The sequence below is a fragment of the Colletotrichum tamarilloi genome, assembly GCF_030869305.1.
Source record: "Colletotrichum tamarilloi strain Tom-12 chromosome Unknown Scaffold_10.1, whole genome shotgun sequence".
NCBI classification, from domain to species: domain Eukaryota; kingdom Fungi; phylum Ascomycota; class Sordariomycetes; order Glomerellales; family Glomerellaceae; genus Colletotrichum; species Colletotrichum tamarilloi.
In genome coordinates this window covers 788997-810896 of record NW_026849393.1, presented here as the reverse complement: position 1 = coordinate 810896, position 21900 = coordinate 788997, and the positions used below count along the sequence as shown (strand labels likewise).

The 21900-nt window shown below is 53.2% G+C and overlaps 6 protein-coding genes across 6 annotated transcripts; all 6 read right to left on the bottom strand.

Moving 5' to 3' along the window:
- Positions 1-408: 408 nt before the first annotated feature.
- On the bottom strand, positions 409-2098 carry CTAM01_04415 (LPXTG-domain-containing protein; the record flags this gene model as incomplete). Its single annotated transcript, XM_060520445.1, has 3 exons — positions 409-1448; positions 1507-1758; positions 1816-2098. 3 exons carry the CDS (start codon positions 2096-2098, stop codon positions 409-411), a joined length of 1575 nt encoding a protein of 524 aa, XP_060385090.1.
- Positions 2099-4510: 2412 nt separating this feature from the next.
- Positions 4511-5533, bottom strand: CTAM01_04414 (glycosyl hydrolase family 43; the record flags this gene model as incomplete). The annotated part of the gene is made up of 1 exon (XM_060520444.1): positions 4511-5533. The coding sequence occupies one exon, from the start codon at positions 5531-5533 to the stop codon at positions 4511-4513; it is 1023 nt and encodes a 340-aa protein (XP_060385089.1).
- Positions 5534-7845: 2312 nt separating this feature from the next.
- CTAM01_04413 (centromere/microtubule-binding protein cbf5) lies at positions 7846-10504 on the bottom strand (the record flags this gene model as incomplete). The annotated part of the gene is made up of 12 exons (XM_060520443.1): positions 7846-8291; positions 8349-8453; positions 8511-8565; positions 8690-8905; positions 8963-9034; positions 9091-9194; positions 9254-9375; positions 9447-9462; positions 9516-9562; positions 10087-10130; positions 10191-10314; positions 10383-10504. The coding sequence occupies 12 exons, from the start codon at positions 10502-10504 to the stop codon at positions 7846-7848; spliced, it is 1473 nt and encodes a 490-aa protein (XP_060385088.1).
- A 662-nt stretch (positions 10505-11166) lies between these two features.
- CTAM01_04412 (uncharacterized protein) lies at positions 11167-12603 on the bottom strand (the record flags this gene model as incomplete). The annotated part of the gene is made up of 4 exons (XM_060520442.1): positions 11167-11954; positions 12005-12156; positions 12208-12289; positions 12348-12603. 4 exons carry the CDS (start codon positions 12601-12603, stop codon positions 11167-11169), a joined length of 1278 nt encoding a protein of 425 aa, XP_060385087.1.
- Positions 12604-14354: 1751 nt separating this feature from the next.
- Positions 14355-17583, bottom strand: CTAM01_04411 (N-terminal amidase; the record flags this gene model as incomplete). The annotated part of the gene is made up of 4 exons (XM_060520441.1): positions 14355-16875; positions 16927-16939; positions 16998-17324; positions 17448-17583. 4 exons carry the CDS (start codon positions 17581-17583, stop codon positions 14355-14357), a joined length of 2997 nt encoding a protein of 998 aa, XP_060385086.1.
- A 2104-nt stretch (positions 17584-19687) lies between these two features.
- On the bottom strand, positions 19688-20659 carry CTAM01_04410 (uncharacterized protein; the record flags this gene model as incomplete). Its single annotated transcript, XM_060520440.1, has 3 exons — positions 19688-19784; positions 19839-20061; positions 20134-20659. 3 exons carry the CDS (start codon positions 20657-20659, stop codon positions 19688-19690), a joined length of 846 nt encoding a protein of 281 aa, XP_060385085.1.
- Between the last annotated feature and the right edge of the window lie 1241 nt (positions 20660-21900).

Genomic DNA, 21900 nt, shown 5'->3' with positions numbered 1-21900 from the left:
ACGATATGCATCAGCATTGGCGTTTTCAATGGTTTAGTTTCTTGGGCGTGGAGTATGAAGGTCAACTCTTTTTTTTCTCCTATAAGTAGTTCTCGTCTTTGTAAAGGTACACAAAAAAACAACACGGGCTACGAATACCCATAGAAGAGACATGTTTGGATTGTTACGTTTTCGCATAGATGAGATGTGCATGCATGGCCACGAGTGATTTTATGAAGTGAAGTTGAGAGATGCATGTGTGGGATTGGTATTATTGTCTGGTATTGGGTATAATAACCCCGTGTGATCCAGTGCCCTCTTACTACGTCATCTTATAGATGTACTCCTAAACGCCACTCGCTACCGACCGTGACTTTAAACAAATGAAACCATAGGGGGGACCCCTTGGACAGCTTGAAAACACGACAACTATCTCTTCTTGTGCGGCGGCGGCGGCGGAAACGCCACCTGGATCTTATAGCTCTCCACGGGGCTGCCTCCCAACGAGGTAACCCTCTTCGGCAACGGCCGCGCCAGATCCCGCACGATGCCGGGGATGGTCTTGGACGCGTCCGATACCAACGGAGGCGGCGAGGACTCGGTGTGGATGTGCCGATTATGCGCAGGCGCGGGCGCGGGCCAGCCGGCCTGGCTTAGCAAGGGGCTCGCCGTCGTTCCCGAGGTCGGGGAGGCGTAGGTGGTGGACGGGCTAAAGCTCGCCGCCGCGTTGCCCATTGACGGGGTCGAGAAGCCGTGCTCCGAGGGGACGTAGGGTCTGAAGGAGAGGAGGGGCGCGGCGGAGGTGGTTGATGTTGGGGTGGCGTACTCGTCTTGCGGGGAGGCCATGTTGTATTTTGGGGAGTGTGCTTTTACGGGGATGATGGGGAGGCTTGTGGTGATGTTTGCGAGGGCGAAGGGTTCCTTTTGCGAGGGCTTCTTGTCGGTGTAGGGGATGTGGTCTGCGGCTGTGAAAGAGGTGATGGAGTTGTGTGGCATCCAGAGACTGGGTTTTGATACGGGACTAGGGGCCATGCCTTGCTGTTGTTGCTGATGCATGGTCTCGTAGTAATGCTTTTCGTTTTGCGCCTCTTCCTCCTCGACGGAGAAGAAGTTTGGTTCCTTTGGTGTGAGATGCGTCTGGCAGCGGAAGGAGAGAGATGAGGCTGGGCGGTGGCCCTTTGCGCGGCGAGAGAGCTCTGGGTTGATGCCGCGGCCTTGTCTACGTGCCCTGCGCTTACGGCACTGGATGAAGGTGCAGCCGGCAGCTAGGAGGAGTGCCACGATGGCTCCTATTACGATGCCCACAATGGCCGTCATTGGCAGGGTGGGAGTTTGAGCTTTGTCGGCATCTGCTGCATCCTTTGGGTCGACGACGGTGATGATGCCCTTTGTGAAGACGGTGTCGTTGAGGCCGACTAGTGTGCCTGGGCTTGGTCTTTGCTGGCAGCCTGCTCCAAGGGCAACGAGATCTATGCAGTATGTTAGTGATATGCCTGCGGGGATGATGTTGACCAAGATGTTACATACAGTTTGAGAGATAGTAGTGTTCACCACCTGCTCTTACACACGACAGGCACTTGTCGTAAGCTGAACCTAGCATGGCACCGCCATCCGCATCGCAATATGCGTACTGCGATGATTTTGTTGGGTCCAATTCGCCGTCTGTGAGAGCAGCCTCTAACGCGCCACACGCCGTAGACGTCTGGCAGGGGTTGGAGCCTACGCCGGTGGCATTGGGGTACCCAAAGATGCAGTAGTCGAAAGAGTACCTCATGTTGTCTGTTGGTGTTGGTCAGCACCTCTGGCTCTCTCAAGTGTGATTGCTGTAAGACTTACACAAAAACCAGTCTTGGTCGTTCTCACTGCCCTGAACAAAGGTGCTGTCCTGAAGACAGCTCAAACACTGCTGGTATTTCTGTCCGGCGGCCCCTGTCTTGTAATCCTCGTCCACACAAGTAATGTCCTTGCCCTTGGTGTTGGACGAGTTGGGGTCCGAGGCATCGAGGCTGTTGGAGTCCAGACAGAAGGATGCACATGGCGAATTGGGCGTAACTTGGAGTGCTGATACACAGGCCGGTACGATTGTGGTGAGGAGAAGGAGGGCGGATCGAGCGGCCATTGTGAGCTGCGGCCGGGTTGACAGGGATTAAGGAGTGTAGTCGAAGTAGAGCAGAGCAAAGACTCCAGAGCCTTGCAAACTGTAATTAGGTTAAAGATAGTAGAATAGAGGAGTTGATATCTCGAGAGATGGGTATTAGATATCGCCCAAACAAGCCAAGAACACAAACGAAACAATTGCACACACAAACAGACGGAATAAGCTCAGCGAGACAGAAACTGCTTCTAAAGTCAAGGTGGGAGAGCAAGGTGATATATCTCGCAGAAGATGCCGATCCCATCTCCACCATTCACTCGAGCAGGGGGCGGGGGGGCCATCTGCAGCTGCAGGAACAGGATGGTCTGGAATGGTAAGGTGATGGTCTGGAGTCACCTGCAGCTCGCAGGGCTCATAAGAAAGGATCCCGAATGTTTGGGGAAAGATACACAGTAAGAGATACGGCGTAGCAAGCATTTGGCAAACGCAGCCAGATAGGGTAGAGAGCGGCGTCCCAAGCCGGAGACGGGCCCGTCGTCCTGCCGCCCATCTGCTCGGCCACAGTTCGAGATGGGTGTCGGCTTCGGCAGAGGGTGTGGTGATGTCGGATTGAGGCGGCCAATAATAGGCCTGCACAGGTTCCCGAGAATTACGGTTATGAAGTGATGGAGGGGGCGGGGAGTTAGGTGGGCACTCAGGACTCGAGCAATCGTACAGAACTGGGCTCCATAGACGCCGTTTCCCGACACCTTGAGAGTATCGTCTTGCCGTTGGGAAAGCTCGTCAGGTGAACAGGCGATGGGGAAGACGGTAGAGCGCTAAAGACTTCCCAGCACTTGCAGGACGGTGTGCGGCGCGACACCTCAGGGCGGCAGCTTGTTGGTCCGCCGCGATGTGTATTCGGTTAGCGGCCGCTGGACGATGCACATCTCTCCATCTGCCCCCAATATGGTGGTGCAAGCGATCGATAGTGTGGTTTTCCCCTTAACGATTTTGCGCGTATGTGTGCCCGCGTGTGCCCGCGAGTGTGCTTGTGCCTGTGCCTGGCGTTGGTGGGATGCATGGTGCAATGTTAGTGATGATGGCGGGCGGCTGCGAGATGCACCCATGGATGACAAGGGCCATGGGAGTTGGGGGCAGGAATGGGAGGAATCGTTGTGCCAATGGGAACACGGCGTTTGGCGATGGATCTGGTTGGTCAGGTCTGTTCTGTTGGAATGTTGGCGTCTTACCACGAAAGTGTGAGTGACAGTCAGCGAAGCCCGGCGCTTACAACTGGCAGTGGCATTTGGTTCCTGTCTAGGTTGCCTGCCACGCCTGTCTCCCACTGTTGGTTCCCTTTGGCTCCTTCCATCGGGGCATTTACATTCTCCACTAAAAGCCGTGAGCTCGGCCCAGCCGGTTCCACAGCGGGACCCAAGTGGACAAAGTGGGGTCCGGCCAAGGTATCGCGGTACTTGGCTTGTCGCTCGTTGGCGATCAGTTCTGGGTCTCGTCAATGCTCTTTCCCTTTTCTCTCATTCTCTTCTCCGTCACTTACGGAGGAAGCATCTCTCCCTTTTCCATCCTTGGCCCCGTCAGCCTTCAGCCACAATACACACCACCCCGGTCGCTTTTCCAATCTCAATGCCTTTACGGAAACCATCCAAATCCCGGCCTGTCTATGTTGAGAGTTCCCTTTTTGGTTGACAACCCTTTTACCAGACGTCTGCTATTAGGGGGGTTGTTAAGCATGCCGCACCCAATTCCGCATGGGTTCCCTGCTGGCATGAGCTTCTTTTCCTCGGACTCCCTTTACACCCCTGGCAAAACTCTGTTGTCACCTTGTCTGTCTGCTGGTCTTGTCTTACTGAGCCGAACTTTTTTTTTAACCTCTGAAAGCTTGTCACTTTTGCATCACTGAGGTGTTCGAGTGTTCTTCTGAATACGGATTCATGGGAGTTCGTGATTCGTATATCTCACCAAAACTAGAAACTAAAAGGAAAACCCAATATCTTGTATTCTCGCCTTCGATTCCGATTCACCCGTCATCGTGCGACGTTGCTTCCGTCCATTCCGACTACCTGGGTGTGGTGTAACACCCTTTGTCTTGTTCTCTCTCTCATGCGTGTCTCTCTCTTCTCTCGTTTGTCTCATAAAACGGGTGTGTGTTCAAAGCTCCAGTCGCTATGTTGATGTGATCCAAACGCCCGCAGATGAGAAGAAACGCGCCCCAAAAACAAAAATCCAAACCCGGATTAGACTTCCGGCTGTGCATGCATTCTTGCACTCCCTCTCTTGCATCGCTGAAATATGTCCAAACGCTTTTTTCGTTGCCGGCTTTTGATCCCTGAACGAACCAGAACCGGCATGCATCAAATATGATTACTGTTGTCATTAATCGCCTCCCTCTCAGTCTCTCTCTTTCTCTTTCCATCTCTTTTGTTTCATGCCTTCTTAACTGATGATGACATCTCTGCCGGTAACCGAATAGCTCGTCTGATACATGCACCGCTGAGGCGAAGTCTCGGGACAGTTGCCGTGAAACAGCATCTGCCCGCCCCCAGCAACGCTCGTCGCGCCGCCGGGCGCCGTGAGGTTGAAGTCGCCCGTCTTAAGCAGCATCCTCGACGGTCGCTGATAGGGGCCCTTGATGTTCCTGCTCGTCGCGTAGTTGACGTTGTAATTGTTCGAGTTGAAGCAGAAGCTGCTGAAGAACAAAATATACAGCCCGTCCTCGGTGCGCACCAGGTCCGGCGCCTCCACCAGGGGTCCGTCGGCCGCCGTCCGGCTGAGGATCTGCACCGGGTCGCCGACTTTGCTGATGCCGTCCGCTTCTACCTCCTGGAGCATGATGGGCGTGTCCACGAGCGGCTCGACGCCGTTGTTGCAGTCGCCTCCGTTGCCGACGTTGTTGCCGTCCACCTTGTACACCACGTAGCGCTTCTTGGTCGGCTCATCGTAGTAACCGGCAGCGTCGATGGCACCACCCTGGTCGAACGGACACACCCACGGTTCTGACGTCGGCTTGTAAGGGCCCGTGACAATATCAGAAATGCCCACGCCGATGCAGTGCCGGCCGCCGCCGTCCTTGACTTCGCCAGAGTAGTACATGATGAAGCTGCCGTTGTCGAGCCTCCGCACGTCGGGCGCCCAGGTATTGGATCCCGTGGCCCAGCCGACGTTGGGGAGGGCGTCGTTGTCGAGGAGCTCCCACGAGCCGGAGATTTGCGTGGCTTTCGCGACCTGGATATTCTTGCCGTTGCCGTTAGTCGCGAAGGAGTACCAGAGCCCGTCGTCACCCTGAACGAGGGCCGGGTCTGGGAAGTCAGTGTTGATCTTGGGCGTGAGGACCTTGTCGTCTCGGCCGACGACGTAGAGGGCATCTACCGGTGCGCCAAGGACGGGTTGGAAAGCTCCTAGACTGAAGATACCTGCTGCGAGGAGGGCATATTGCCGTAGTGGTGTTGTTGAAAGCATTGTAAATGTGTATCTCTCTGTCTCTCGCTCTGGGGTATAATAGATATTGACAATTATGTATAAGAGGGGGTATGATATAAACAAGGCACACAACCGTGCAAAACAGATGTTGAACTAGACCAAAGACTTCACGTCCAAGAATAGGATAGTCTTTTCCCTGGGCTGATGATGAGAAGGGGTCTTTCTGTGTGTGGTAGGTAGGGTTTCTGGGTTGTTTGTACTCTTTGAAGAACGAAATTGGAACAGGTCTATTAGAATCCAATTACTGAGTACACATTACTTGTTCATAAGCAAAGTGCTGCCGTCATGAGTGTCATAGCGAACTTCGAGAAGGAAAACGGTTTTGAGGATCGTGCGGACGAAGGGCCCTTCTTGTAGTCAAACAAAACAAGAGCACATACTCATACAAGCTACAGCTACGACAGCTTACACCCCGAAGAAGAGACTGACAAGTTTGATGCGTGCGCGAGTGTGTGTGGGTATAGGTGTGTAAGAGGACGAACCCGCCCCCTTCCCCTTGGCCGGAAACATGTACCATTGGGAAATCTTTTTCCTTGCTCTAAGCTTGCGCCCAGCTCTCAGCTATGCAGGAATGAGATTATCACTGCAAATGCGTGTGGAGAGAGAGATCGTTGAGGGAAGCTCCAGCAAGTAGCGGAAGGAGGATACCTCTCACGGATTGTGGTGGGCTCTGTTCCATGGCACGTCAAAGCAGATGATGCTTGAAACAGGTGGGCCGGGGGGGTGTGTGTCGTCAAAGTGCGTGGCAGCTTCTCACACTTACGCCCTTCTCTCGCTCCTTGACCGGATACCCGAAGCTAGAACTTCTCTCCCGGCATTAAGATCCCTTCTTCCTATTTTCCCTGCTTGGAAGATCAATTTTTACACTCTTAGGGCTCGGCGCGCGTCAGATGGGCTCCGTCGGGGTGGTCAGATAGCATCCTGTTAGGCTTCCTCCCCACGATAATCCAATAGTGCTCACCTTTTGTGTACATCAATTCTCCTAGTCCACCCTAAGGTAGAAAATTTGCCCAGATCGGAGAAAAAAAGGATTTGCATAGCATGCATAGGATTCCGGCACCCGTCTTCCGCCCCATTCCTCTAGAGCGCAGCCACATAAGAGACTGTACCCTTGGTATAGAGTTAATCCTTGTTGTTCCCGACTCCCGCGTCGTCATGGGCAGGAAAGGAGGCTCTTGGGGGTGACTTGGGTTGGGTTCAGATCATGGTGCCACACGGGATGTACTTTGGTTGACCGGGATGACGGTAGTGGCTCTCTCCCAAGTCGACGGACGGTGACCGGGGGTTGAGGGATGGGTAAGTTCTGTAGGTCCACGGGGAGATCTTCCACTGGCGGTGTCGGCGCCCCGCTGATCGGGCATGGGCGAAGCAGGGCGTGAGGGATGAGGCGCAACAGGAACCGGCAGTCATTGATCCTGGAGACTGGGGGGCACGGGGGCTGTGAAGGGGGGGAAATGATTTGCATCCATACTTGGTCCCTATACACGTGCCTAGAAGACTTCAAGACGTCGAGGAAACGACGAAAAAAGAGAGGACAAGACATAAAAAAAGGCGGGGGTGACGTGCTGCCACGAGTGCCATCTCAGGGGAGCATTGAGAGGGGATCCGCACCTCCAGTAATTGTACCCGGTCACGGTATTCTTGGTTGCATTATACCCAATTCTACGAGGCATCAAGGAGGGTCAGTGGCAGTTGCTGCTGTTTCCTTGGTTGGCCAAGGCATGTGGTCTGAGACATGCTTGGTGACAATGCTTCCTTGTATTTTTTCCCTTCCCCTTCATGGTTGATAGGCAGATAGTGTGATAGGGTAGGGAACCCGTCTTCGGACGAAGGACGGAACACGTATATTGGCGCTGTTTATGACTGAGATTCCCAAACAAAACTCGTTCGGACGAGATCCACGTTGGTCCGGGACCCGAACTGTGCTGCAGTCTGAAATCCCGCTGGGATGCTGCCGGGAGTACGTAAGTCCCTACCCAGCGTTTTGCGTGTGCCTTTGTTTCAACACCCTCTGCTCAACAACTCCTGATATGTTTGCGATAACGTCGAGACAGTGACAGCCTCTGGTTAAAACGTGAACTGATGCGACAGTAGTAGTCGTCACTTTTGCTTTCCGTATAGGACCTATCTACTCCTATCCAGCCAGTACGCACTATGTTCAGAGACAGAAAAATTCAGAGCCAAACGCCACTTGCCAAAGCCATTTTTTTATGATACAACAGCCAACCACCGACCATTGCCAACAAACACATGGTATCTTAGCCAATCGAGGTGAGGAAACTCGCAGGAGCTTACTCGCTGTCGTCATCGTCGTCAGCACCACCCTTGGCTGCCTTCTTCGCGGCCTTGGCCGCCTTCTTCTCAGCCTTCCGACGCTTGCGCTCCGCCTTCTCGTCGGGTGTCTCGCCCTCGTGCTTCTTGCGTTTCTTGGACTCGCCATCATCCTCGGCATTGGCAGGGGTGACTGCGGCGGGAGTAGCTGTCGTAGACTCCACCGCCTTTTGGGGAGTGGCCGGAGCCGCCGCTGCAGGAGCAGCCTCACCAGCAGGAGCTCCGAAGTCCTTGTACTCCGACACCCACTTGGCGGGAGTGGCCTCGTTGGGGCGGCCGTACTTGTCGAGCTTGCCGTCGGCCTTCATCTTCTTCTTCTCGGAGGCGAGGGGACCAAGACCCCATCTTCTGGGGTACAAGTCGCGCTCCATGATGCATCTCTTGACCTTGGCAACAACGCCGTGATCTGTTTTCCATTAGTCAAAAGAGTCATAATGTTGCAATGAGAAGAGAGAAATCTTACCGCATGTCGACATCTCGACGGTGGACATCTGAGCAATGCCGAGGGCGATGGCCTCACCCTTGGTGGTCATGAGAACGACCTCATCGTGAACCTCAATTTCGGACTCTAGAAAAGCGGATCAGCATGTCAATCATATGTGACATCGTGGGGTTGACAACTCACCGTATCTCAGAAGACCGGGAAGCATAAGCTTAGCACCGTAGCAGACAGCGTTGACCTGTGAGGTACGTCAATATCAGATGCAACGGCGATTCATGTGTTTAACGCGACTGAGACATTGTCCGCAAAGTCGCATCGGGCCGTGAGGGGTTTGGAGAGAGGGGTTGCAATGGATTACTTACAGCGCTGTCCTTGACCACAACACGCTTGTAGCCAGTGAGAAGAGTCTCCAGGGGAGAGATGACCTTGCGCAGGTAAGACTCATCCCTGGTGTTGTCCATGGTCCACTGAGCATCAAGCACGTCGTGCAGAGTAACCATCTCCTTGCTCTCGCCCATGGCACCAGAGCGCACTCTTCGGAGCTCCTGCATGTGGCCACCAACACCGAGCAACAGACCCTAATCCATGTAAGCAATCAGAACAAGGCTGAATTAACGACAATCAATGTGACGTACGAGATGGACGCAGAGGGTACGGATGTAGGTTCCAGCTTCGCAAGAAACCCAGAAGACACCGAGGTGGCGATCCTGTGATTGAGACACGGTCAGCAGTCGTTTCCCAATGTTGTAGCAGATCGACGTACGTTGTCGAACTCGATGAGCTTGCTCTCGTGAATGGTACGGATACGCAGCTGACGCTTGACGGCAGAGATCAAAGGAGGGCGCTGGAAGAGGGCACCAGTCAAAGCTGCATCGCGAGTCAGAATACTTTCGGCAGTTGCAACGGGGTTTCTTGAATCAACTCACTCTCGAGAGCGCGGGCGAACTGGACCTTGCCGCCGGGCAGCTTGTCGTGAAGGCGGATGACGGCAACATACTCCTTACCAGCAGACTGCTGGGACTTGACGAGTCTGGTGGCACGGTCGACGCTGGAAAATTTCGTCAGTTGCAATTCTCTTTCAAGGAATGCTCCATCGCATTTTGGTGGGTTGCTGCTCACCAAACAATCAAGCAACCTGAGCAAGTTAGCAAAACAAGTTCGAGACAGTTATGTGGGAACGCGACTCACCAGTGACCTTGGGATCAAGGGTACCGCTGTGACCGGTCTTCTCAACGCTGCACAACAGAAAAATATGGTTAGCGATGTTTTCTCGACAAAACTCAGAATGTTCTGAAAGATAGGCGAATGCCCCTCAAAATCGTTCGATCGTGTGTGGTCTCGGTTGACAGACGGCAACGGCAGTATCCGCAGTCCCAAGACGTCGCAGTCTTATGGTGGTCCGGGCAAACGAGTTCCGATGATTGCTTCGCGAGGCATGCCTTCCCATGGCAATGCACATCTTTCCCAACATGACATGCTAGTCTTTGTTGCCATATTTCCGTGTAGGCCATGACCATCGAGTCGCAATGTCATTGGAAGTGTCCCCCCGGGAAGTCCCCGACCGCACCGTGTGGAGCCATCTGCAAAATGCGTCTTGTCGCCGTCGGAACTCGCTGACCAAGTGCCACCATTAATGCCAAATTTTGATGCTGGTCATTGCCGTAGAGAGATTCGTCTTCGATGTCGGGAGCTAATCGTACGATCGGGCGCGGGGCATTGCATTCACGAACACAACAACGAAGGGGTGGGAATTGCATACCGAAGGATACGCTTGACCCAAGCGACAACCTCGTGGGAACTGGGCTATGCGATAGTTAGTATGCTTGGCTAGCCATATGGAGTATCGCAACTACGGAAACATACGTTGGAGGGCTTGTCAAGGTTGATGACACCGGAAGAGATGTAGGACTTGATGTCTCTCTTCAGAGGGCTGCATCCTGCCGGAATGGGGGTGAAGTGACCCGTCCGGACGAGAACTGTAAGAAGCCTGGTCAGTCATTTGTTTTTGATGCTGTTGACGAGCGGTCGCTCCATATCCAAGAAGAGGGAGAAAACTTGCGCTTGTCGTAGTTCTTGAGCAACAGAGGCCAGCTGCTCGTGTCCAGGTGAGGAACAGAGGCCTGGGGCTTGATGGCGAACTCCTCCTCCTCGCCGTGCTTGACAATTTCCATGGCCATTATTTCCGAATTGAACCGAACCGACAAAGGCGTGTCAGGTGCAATGGGTGTCTGACGTTGGCTCGTGAACGTCGGAATGGAAGGTCTCGTGGTGTTGGAGGACTTGAAGCTTCCCAATCCAAATTTTTTTTCTCTGGCTGTGGGGTGGAAGCTGCCAAAAAAATCCGCCTGGATCCACATTGTGGCGCGGTGTTGCCATTGAGCAAACACGATTGGTCACGCTCCAACGCCTAGCCACACAGCGGACGCGCCTTGCACCGTTCCGCCTTCCTCAGCCAGGGACCAGCCGTCTTGCAAAGAAAACTTGGAAGGAAAGAACAACCAAAGAAAGTGGCTTGTTATCGTTATCAACGATACCTCCACAAGGGACATGGGACGAATGACGACAGGCTAAGGTAAACCTCAGAATCACATTGACAGGAAGCATATCTCCTTATCCTTCCTTCCTTTTCTTCGTCTTGATGCTAACTGGTCAATTGCACTTATGACGATATCTCACGTTCATTGCAAGTAGGCCTACTCTGCAACCGAGCCGATCTTGTTCAATCGGTATCTCCAACTCCAAACTCCCGCTAATTAACAAGCCTATTGCCCTCATGAATGACAGCTGCGCCAGATCAACTTCGAAATCTCGCATTGTTTCTCAAGTATTCCATCGCCGATCAAATATACCTCCTCCTAAATTCTTCTTCAGTCATCCCTTGATATGTCCCCGGGTCGTGCTCTGCATATGCTTGATGTGCTGGGTGTTGAAGGATTGGCGGGCTTGCATGTCTCTGCCGTGCTTCCCAGTCGCCATCGACTTCTCTCAGCTCATAGGCCTCGGGTTTCCCCTTACCCTTATCCTCAGGCCAATTGTGCCCCGCATCGTCGCCTCCGAAAGCCAGGCCAATCTCCTGCTGCTGACTGCTTGGGGCTGCTTGGTTGGCCGGCCACTGCATATGTGGCGCTTCAGTACCGCTGACAGGACTGTTGTACTGAGATGAGTACGGCGAAAAGTATCTCGGAAACGCGTTCTCTCCCTGCGGGCTCAATGGCGAGTCATCATACGTCCGCGGGAACACCTGGCTCTGTGGCGTGTCATCCCAGCTTCGCAGCGGACGCTGGCTCAGTGGAGTGCCGTTGAGGCCGGCAAGGTTCAACGGCGCTGGCCATCCGGACGGGCCCTTTTGCTTCATCTCAAGCTGCTTGAGGTACGCCCTACGTCTCCTCTTGCCGTTCCATACGATGCAGAAACCAGCCATGGCAAGAAGCAGGACTGCACCTCCGATGGCGATGCCGACAATGCCGCCTAGACTGATGGGTCCCTTGTTGTAGTTTGAAACATACGTGTTGGTGGGTGTCGGCTCAGTGATATTCACGCGAGTCTTCGAGAAGGGGGAGCCTTCCACAGAAACCGTTGTACCGGGCGTCGGCTTCTGTTCGCATCCAGCATCCAGGATGGTGATGACTAGCAGCTTGTCAGTCGGACTTCAAGACCATGGCCGTTGCGGTACATACAATTGGTCAGATAATTGTTGTTTCCTGCGCGGAGACATGCCGAGCAGCTGGCGACCTGGTTATGGTCCCATACATCGCAGTATTCATACTCAGTAGCATTGGAGGCCAAGTCACCGTACTTGATGGCGTTTTGCAATGGCTCACACGCAGTCCTAATTGGAGATTAGGAGGTAAACCTAGCAGCGCTTCAGAGGGAGACAAACCTTGTTAGACACGGGCTTGAACCGACGTCTGGGTTATCTGGGTAGCCGAAGACGCAATAAGAAACGGCATATCTGAGGTTGTCTGCAGATGTGTATGTGAGTACGAAAGTCACGTTCGAAGGAGCGGCACTTGCACTTACACAGTAGCCATTGTGTGTCTGTCTGGTTACTAGCAGTCGCAAAGTCGCTGGTCAACTCGCAAGATATGCACTGCTGATATACAGAGCCAGCCGCGCTGCTGGAGTACGAGTGTTCGTCGCAAACAACGTCATTCTTAGTCGTCGAGTCGAGTACGTTGCCGCAGAGTGTCTCGCAAGGTGAACCATCGGCCACGTGGATTGCAGACACCCGGCCGAGCCAGAGACCGGCCACAAGTGCGCCTGTCGTAACTCTCATGTTGGGAAAGATAAAGCGAAAGGCCGGCTTTGTGTACGTGTGTTTCTTCTTCGCTTATTACGTCCTACAATGCGATCACCGCGGAAGGGCGATTGACTGCAACGCGGAAGGTCAGTTGACCGGGCCTGAAGTCGAATGATGAGGGGCGAGGTCCGCTGGTGTTACATTCCGGCGTGGAAGTGGATTTTGCAGTCCGAAAACCTGAAGCAAAGACTGAGCGCCGGGTGGGAAGCTTGAAATTTTGTATGTTCTGGGCGAAGCCGCGATCCGATGATCTCGAGAGGTTCTTCACGATGTGACGACTAGTCACAGCGACACTGAAGCCATGCGAAACCAAGCTTCATATGTGTTTCGGTGTTTGCGAGAGAGAAGTTGGTTACGGTTGTGATTGTGACGAGGGGCGCAGGTCTCTGCATTCTCATCACCTCGTTGGTTCTACTCCGTACTGGTGTGTGTGATTGGGGTCCCAGAAGAATTGGGGTGGCACGGAGGTCAGCACACCTTGGGGAAGAGCCATCACTACGTAGGGCCTCTGGGTTGGTCTCCTCGACCACCAGGCCGGGTGAACAGCACGCAACCTGCCTTGAAGGGTAAGCTGAAAGGGCCTCGTTGGTTGTGGCCAAGAACCCCAATGGTCTGCAATAACACACCACCGCCCGTTGGCTCCTCGTTGTTGGTGGATTCGGGGGCCAAATGGCGAGAGATACAGATCTGCCTGCTCTCTCTCAGTCTCTCTCGTTGCTTCGTCCTCCTAGCGCCGAGGTGGACGGTGGCGTGCAGACTGCTGGTCGGCCCCAGCCACTTAGAATGCAACAACCCTGGATGGGCTATGGAGCTAAGATGCAAGAATCCCTGTCCGATTTCACACTTCAGCGACCTCATTCGGGGCGGCGGGAACCCCTCTCCGTTAGGTGATTGGTCGTCGAGTATGTTTGTCTGCTGGCGGAAGAGACCCGTTGGACGGCCTAGCGCCCTGAACGCAAAGGAATCAAGGCGTTCCTGGCTCCCGTGGTTGGTGTGATATGCACCGGAACAATCAATTACTTGAGCCTCGACCAGAAGTGAGCCTGGGCTCAACATGTCGCTATGAGGAACGACGGGCAAACAGGGTAGAACTGCGGAATAGTGTATGAACCGCGGCTATCTTACGATCATCAACTCACTACCGTCGTCTAGCGGAACCACCCGGCCTCGAATCCTTCAGAATGCAAGTCAAGCGCGGTTGCCCCATCTAAATGCCCCTCAAGCTTCACCCTGAGGTAAATCTCTTGGATTCATGCCCCGTGTATTGGCAAGCGCCAATTACAGACACATCAACGAGATGACAATGACGTTGTACGCATACATCTTCGTGTATCTTGGCAAGAGATATCGACGTTGACAGATTACGCATGTTCCCGGTGTCTGCTCGTGGGTGCGAGCATCTGATGTTCGAATATCAATGCATTTTCCATTTGCTCATAAGAATATCCGCAAGGCCTCGAAGGCAAAAAAATGGAAGTACATGTAAGGAATGCTACGTCGGCCGGTACCCGGAAAACCAATATCAACGTGCACTCCATCCGTCCCAAACCCACCTTGTCCCTCAATTCATGTCGACGTTGCACCCTTGTCGATCTATTCATTATGCATGTATATCCTCTCGTGCAGATGATATAACTTCGCCCCTGGCAAAGAGCTCCTAACTCCCCGCTATCCTAGATAAAATCGAAAACAAATATGGCATGAGCCATGCCTCTGATTGGAGGCATCTATGCTGCTACGACTTGCGGTCCATCTGCTGTTGGGCCGACAGTTCTATCGGTGCAAATCAAATCAGGAAAACTACCCGCCAAGTCTGAGAAACCCTTTCCTTCAACGCCGAAAGGCTCGACGTCACGAATGATGACCATGGCACGAGGAGTCTTGGGTTCGAACAGTGGTGTAGATGGCGATCGGCCGGAGCTCGATATCGTCTCAATCGTCTCAGCCAAAGAGGTTGCGTCGCTGACTTTGGGAGATTTGGTGGCCGAGAACCCAGGATCATTGCCTACAGCGCTGGCCGATGCGGCAACAGCGCTTTCAGTAACATGCGATGCAGCCGGGGACGACGCTGATCGACCAGATGTCAGACCCGGAGATAGTCTGTGTTCTGAAGAGGTTAAAGTAGACCCTGGAACTGATCCTGTAGAGTGCCGTCCGTGAACAGGACAGTTGGGGCAAACAATAGCCTCTACTCTTTCAAAGTTGGGCTCGGAAGCCGGAGAGCTGATGGGAGGCTTGGATGCGATTGAACTTGCTCTGTCCCGTTCGATGCGGACTATCTCGTCAGACGCGTGCTCTACTGGAAGGGAAGGATCGTGAGGTGACATCTTGGGCGGTGAGAACTTTGCACCAGGTTGTCGGCCACGGCTAGCCGCACGTGAAGCGGAACGTGGTCCGACTTGTCCTCCACTCATTGAAGCTCTGGAAGAAGGACGAGCATTCCTTAGGTTCTCACGCTCAGCTTCTGTTATCGAACCGGTTCTTGCGCGGTTGTTCATTCGGGACATCGGACGCTGAGGTTGGGTGTTCTGAGTGTCCGGCAGTGCTGGAAGTGATCGTCGATTGTACTCGTCATGGTAAATACTCGGACTGGCTGCGATCAGGATGGACGAGAGATGCTCACTTGGGCGGCTCCTGCTGCAGTTGCGAGACTTTGGGGAGGACGGCCGGTCGGGCTGAGGAGTTTCGGTTCTCTTTTCCTCCGACTGAGCTCGATTTCTGTTGACTGATTCTGCCCTTTGAGAGATGGATCCTAGCTGCTGCGAGACTTGTTCGCGGTGTGCCAAGGCGGACTCGGATCGGTCTAGCATTCTTGTTCGACTGGCGTTGCGCGACTTTGGCGATGACGGCCGGGCTGGTGTAGCAGAGTCACCTCTAGGGACCTCTTTCCTTTGACCATCGCCTTTCGAGCTGTTTGAATCTCCAGAACGTGTCTTGCTAGAGTGGCGTGCCTTCGAGCTCTGAGACGGGGCACGTTTCCGCTCAGTTGGCGGCTGATCAGCGGCCTTTTTTGACTTTGTGCTACCAGCAGTGGCTACTGTGCGCATGGAGTTTGAGGAATGCGCGCGAGCAGTTGGCTCGTTCTGAGGGAAAGGAGGAAAGTTGAAGGATTGGGTTCTGGTGTGATCCGGCTCTGCGACCCCATTTCGACCTTTTGACTCCATCGGAGTCTTCAATAGTGTCTCAGAAGGCCGCCAGAAATAGCGAGGCTCCAATGGCGACTGGTCGTCAAACGGGGTGATGGGAGTGAAAGGCATCTGCGTTATTGAAACACTGCCGCCGTAGATCTTCAAGTTCTTGTCCACAGCGCGGTTGCTTGTAGGATACCCACTCAAGGGTGCGCCGCTATGGGGATAAGGAGTGCTGTCTTCAGGTGGACGAGGGTTTGAGGCGACCGACTGATTGGAGAGAACCGACTGAACAGAGCGGACGGACTGGCTGCTCTGCGGAACTGGGCTTCCGGATTGCCATGGCTCGAGAGGAGGCGACTGTGGGATGATCAATTTGGGCCTGATTGCCATAGGTGTCGGGCTCGGAGCAGTTGGCGTCGGCAGATTGGACTCAGTGGACTTCGCTGAGATGCCTCGGAAGTGAGCTCCGGCGGAGGAATCAGTCGGTGGGATTTGAATCCTCGCTGGCGGCGACTTAGTTTGCTTTGACGCTGGCAATCTCTTTGGCGACTGATAAGAAGAGGTGGAAACAGAGGGTGGTTTGGTCGGAGGTGACGTTGGCTGGGTTGGAGTATGCGAGGAAAACCCTTGTTTCGTGCCTTTTGATGCATTTGATGCTGGCGTTGAGGGACTGTTTCCAGACTGTTGCAACTCAGAGTGTACAGCAGACGGCCTCTCGGGCTCTGGACGGTAAACCAGCTTTGCGTACGGCGCATTGTTGGTATCGATGACCAGCAGTTCCTTTTCGCCTCGGCCGAGGAGTCCGTATATCTTGACCTCGCCACCCTGAATCCCAATGACTGCACTCGTACCAGCGTAGACCGCGTCATCCTCGTTACCAGTGCGATTACAGAAGACGACAATGATCTCCTCATCATTTTCCGCCCGGATCAGAGGCTCCAGACGGGTGACCCAGTAGGTCAGTGTGTCCATGTCTGGTTCATTTGGCATCCGGCTGAACAGGCGGCCATCTTCCCTAGTCATCCACGCCATCGAAATGATAACCAAGTTCGAATCATATTCGAGAATGTGGAAAGCAAATTCGAACGCATGCCAAGGCGCCTGAAACTTGTAGGGGCTGCTCAAAGGTCAGCACAAGGTCAGTCATCAGTGATAGAATTAAGCTCACTTCAAGTCCATGCCTGTAATTCGCGACGGTTAGTGAGAGTATTTCAAGCAAGAAGCAAGATATACACTTACAGATGCCAATGGAGGTGTTTCCAAGTCCGGGAATCCAACCCTCATAAAACCCTCTATTCCCCTCGAGTGCCCAGGTCTCATCAGTGTAGTAGAGGAAACTTTTCCGGTAGTTTGCGATCGTCTCTCCATCTCCGTTAACTACAATAGCGGAGTTATAGTATTCGGGTCCCGTAGGCCACTGATTCGTAACATCGACCTTCTCGGGATATCCAACGACCACATTGCAGTTGTACTTGAGGGCTGTGGTTCGAGCCCACAAGGAGGTGATGCCGGAGCCTGATGGCTCGAGAAAAGGTGAAATGTGCTGTAACGACTTGAAGTTATATCCTACATATTGTCAGTACCAGAATAGACAATGCGCTTGATCCGGCCATTGTCAGAGGAGTGCACAGCTGCTCGCTAATCTACACTACATATAAAGAAACCCCAGATTGCGGCGGTAAAACTCACCTGAGAAAGCCAGCTCAGGCAGTACAAGAAGATCGAGATCGTCCGTATCCGCCTTGCTCAAAACAGAGTCGGCGCGGTTGAGGTTATTGTCGATATCGCCCACTTGGGGAGCGAACTGAAGGCAGCCTATCCTCATCTTCGGTTGGTGTCAACGGCGAGTGCGACAGGTCGACTAATAAGTCAGATGCCTCGTCTCCAGGAACCCCTCGACCGGTCGCACGGCTCGTCGCAACGGAAGTTAATGAGAAAAGTTTGTATAACGAATACATTAAAGAGACGACGAGTTCGCGATGCCAGAAGAGTGTATGATCGAGGAACGGGGGCACGCCGAGGAAGAAAAGGCTAGTGCACACTAATCCAGGTAAATGTCGTGGGCGACGACAGTTATTTGGGAGGGCGGGGGAACTAGGAGTGGGCAAGCAGGGAGACAAGTCGCAATGCAACAGACTGGCTCAGCAGGACCATGGGGTAAGGCGCCGAGATGTGTAGAAGTGCATGCCTCCTGAGCCTCCAGCCAATTGTGAATGTGCGTTGGTGGTGATGAAGCTCAGCCAACGGGATAACGACGTTTGCCGCTGTCCGCGGACAAGGATCTGTAGGAGCCACTTACAAGCTGCAGCTGCTCGTCACTGTACAACCGGTCGCCCGCTGAGGCACGCAAGCACGGACCATCACTAAGTAGATTCCAGTGCCATCTGCTGCCAGCCCACCGTGTCCCCCAGTTGAGCCCTGCGAAGCGACCTGAACTTGCCTCTCTTCGGAATACATCTAACCCTTTTTGGTAAGCGTACTGTCGCCAATCCCTCCAACGGTGTCTATCCTCTTGCGTTTGCCCAATGACAACAACCTCGTACTCCAAATCCCATGCTCATAACGATGGACCAAGCACCAACAGCACCAACGGCATGAAGGTTTTCAGTCTCCTATTGGTAGTCTCTTATGCTGGCTGTGGGAGCATGCGACGATGTCCCGCCATTCTCGGTCCTGTTCCATCGGGCATCCTCTTCCAGGGCCCAACTGTGCTTGTACAGCACTAAGGTAAGGGAAGGAGAGAGAGCCTTACCAAAGTTGCATCTAGCAATGTTCACATTCCTCCTGACTCTGAGAGAGGCCCTCACGGTGCCTCATGGTGTCAGCTGGGGGGAACTCTCAGCCTTACAACCAAATCTTTGGTCCAGCTTTCTGGAAAGCATATATCGTTAGATTCGTTGAACGTGGTCTTTATCTGTAACCCAACTTCCTAGAAAGCCAAAGAATCGTGGATCGCACCTTACACAGTGCCGCCCACTTACGGACGAGAGCAGAACGGGAGAGGTAACCGCGGAGCAAGACCGGAAGCGAGTGATCTGCGGACTGAGGACTGCAGATGCACGAGACCGGTTTGCTACCGCCGGGGCTGCGAGTCGTCCACAAAATAGGTCCAAGGGGGCTGACGTCTACGGAGTACGCTGAGATTCGGTCACGCCCGTCGCGTGATTTTTCTCTGCTTCCCGCCTCATCGAATCCGGTCCCCGCCTTAACGCCCTACACAGTCAACCAACTCTCCCCGACCGCAAGTCACTTGAGAGAAGGTTCCTCTGCCGATCCCAGGAAGCGAAGCCAACGGTTGGACAAGAGCCGCTTCCGAGTCTACGGTATCGGTGGAGAAGCCATACAGGGTCCCATTCGCCCAATACGCGGGCTAGTCAGCTACATCATCACTCCTACATAGCGTTGCAGCCTCCGGCCAACGTGCCAACCTCTCATTGAAGAAGGCAGCGCGTAGCTCAGCCAGTCAAAGATGAACCCGGGTGCGCTACCCGGGTTTGCTCCACAAGCAGGTACTGGGTAGTGAAGCTGCGCGGAACCATTCGGAGAACTTTCCTGCGACTAAGTCCGCAACTCCGGCGTTTAATAGAGGTTCTGCCCTCTCTTCTGCGGTTACCAACGAGGTTGTAATGCGAAACGGACGCAGTAGCGGTGAGAAAACAATCGGATGCTTAGCACAGGCTGTGGTGTAACTGCCGTCTTCATCCTTGCCTCTCATTCATGATGTAAGAAGAAGCCGCAGCTTGCGGGATACCGCTCGCGTTAAGCATGCCAATCTCATTAGGTCAAAGTACTCGTTCTAGAATGGTACATGAAATAGCAAGTTACAAAACGAAGCATGACCAAAGAAGACAAGTCTACACTGCCAGCCAAATTTCCCATCTAATAAATTAGTATGCCAAAGCATGTCGGACTCTTCGTGGATTGTATTCTTAAAGCTGGGAGACAGGTCTAGGGCCGTTGCTGCCAAGAACAACGTTGGTGCTGACATTGTTGTACCCAAAGTACGCAATCCTGTCATGGTTTGCACTGCAAAATATTGTCAGCTCCGTTGAGACCAAACATTATGAAGGTATCTCTTACTTCATCAGGGATAAGACCGCCTCATCCGTTGTCTCGTTGTGGCCCCAGGAAGCCGTCCATCCACCGTAGTCGCAGGGTGCGTCGTAGAAGCTCTTACCCAGCGGCCGAGTACCTTCGAACAGGGGAATGATGAGGAGGCATTGTTCGATTGGAGTTCCAAGGGCCTGGATACCGAATCTCATGATGAGTGCATCGCTGTAAGGCTGTCCTCGATTGAATTCATCTTCACAACTGTGTCAACAAACTGTTGATATAAAACCAACAGAGGTAGTCATTATAAACATATCAAACTCACATCTGACAAGGTCTCTGATCCTCCAGGCAGAGGCATATGGCAGGTTCACCTCTTCCTCCCTGGTCTCAACATCGCGCTTGACCGCCGGCATCGGGTAGATGTACACCGTAGACTGCTGTGGCGCGGCACCGTCGCCGGCCCAGAGGTCGACGTCCCTGTAGGCGAAGAAGGACAGAAGCTTCCTCTCGTCGTTGATAATCGTCAAGGTTATGAACTCGCGCTCGTCCCAGCCGCCGTTGACGGTGTACTCTGGTCCGCCGGGGCATTTTAGGGACGAGAAGTCGGTCTGGTACGCGGGCAGCCCGCCGGCGGCGTCAATGTCAAAGTTGCAGTACTTTGGCGTCTTTGTCGCGTCTTCGGAGACGAGAAAGCTGTAGCTGCATCGGCTCTGGTCTTCGACGCAGGTGCGTCGGAAGTCAAGGAGCGTCCAGTCTTCGGGGTTGGCGGGTTGGGGAAGCACAGATGGGAGTGCGAGCGCCTGGGTGGCGGCGAGAGCGGCGAGGATGAGTCCGAATTTGAAGGCCATTGTAGGTATTTTGAGTCTTGAGTGTTTTACTTGTCCTGGTGATGTTCACAAAATGCTCTGGTTCTCAGACTCGCAGTAGATAGAGCCATTTTATAAGTCTTCATGATAGAGATGACTGGTTTCAGCAAACAGCGGTGGCATCGCGAAAACAGGACTCACGGTCGTATGTCAAGGATGAGTTTGCAGAACGAAGACATGTTGATGAGTGGGATTGATTGCTTCCCACTCATGTTTTCAGGACGTACGACCCAAACGGCCTCCTTTTTTGCGGGACACAGACCGATTCACGCGATGGGTAAAGTCACACATGCTCCAAAAGCACCGAATCGGCACAGGTCGTGCTTACCCAGATGGTTTTGTGTTGAGACTTTTGGTGATTCTAGATTGCCCATCGTGTCCCGTTGAACATCCTCAAGCAGTCGAGCTTCCAGATCTCACCGCAAGACTTGCCGGCTGGATGACACGCCGTAGAATACAGAATGTAGCGCAGGGCGCTATGACTCTTCGGCCCGATTAACAGAGAACATTCATATTTCAGCACCGATAAGAGTTCTAGAGCATTGATGAACATGATGTTCTTCGATGAGGTGAAAGGAAATAAAAGGCAGAAATACGGGCTGCAGCGTACGGATGTTTAAAATTTGGGCAACACGCATGTTGTGCAACGGCAGCGCCACGAGGGAAAATTGCCAAGGCGCGGACAACGACAAGTACGAATTGTCGAGATGACCTCTTGGGAATGTGAAATGCTCCTTGCGGAAACAAAACATTGTTAAGGTTTCATGCATATTGTAGGAACATAAGTCTGCTCGATAAACGACGATTGTTCGGGCTGTAAAGGTCTTGATCGGCAACAGTATCCATGGCTGGAGTGACAAAGAGTCTTTTAAGTCATGCAAGGGCCCGTGGATGGAAATGAACTCAGCTGCGATGTCGTATAGCAAATGTTATCCGGTACGAGACGGGATCAAAGGAAGTGAAAAGGAGGAGAAATAAGAGGCTGATCTCGTGCAACGAAGTGTTGACTAGTTTGGCAAGCCAGCCCGTCAGACTCCTATTACGTCCATTTTGTGGGAGAGTCCTAGACCCAACATGTACCGATATGGTTGTGTTGTGATAGTCTACTTTGCTGAGGATAGGAATTGTAAAGCCAGCTGTTCAACGGGGGTTTAAAGAAGGAATAACGGGACTTCAAGTTGTGTGATAGTAAGTTGAAGGCAAGAATGACATTGAACAAAAAT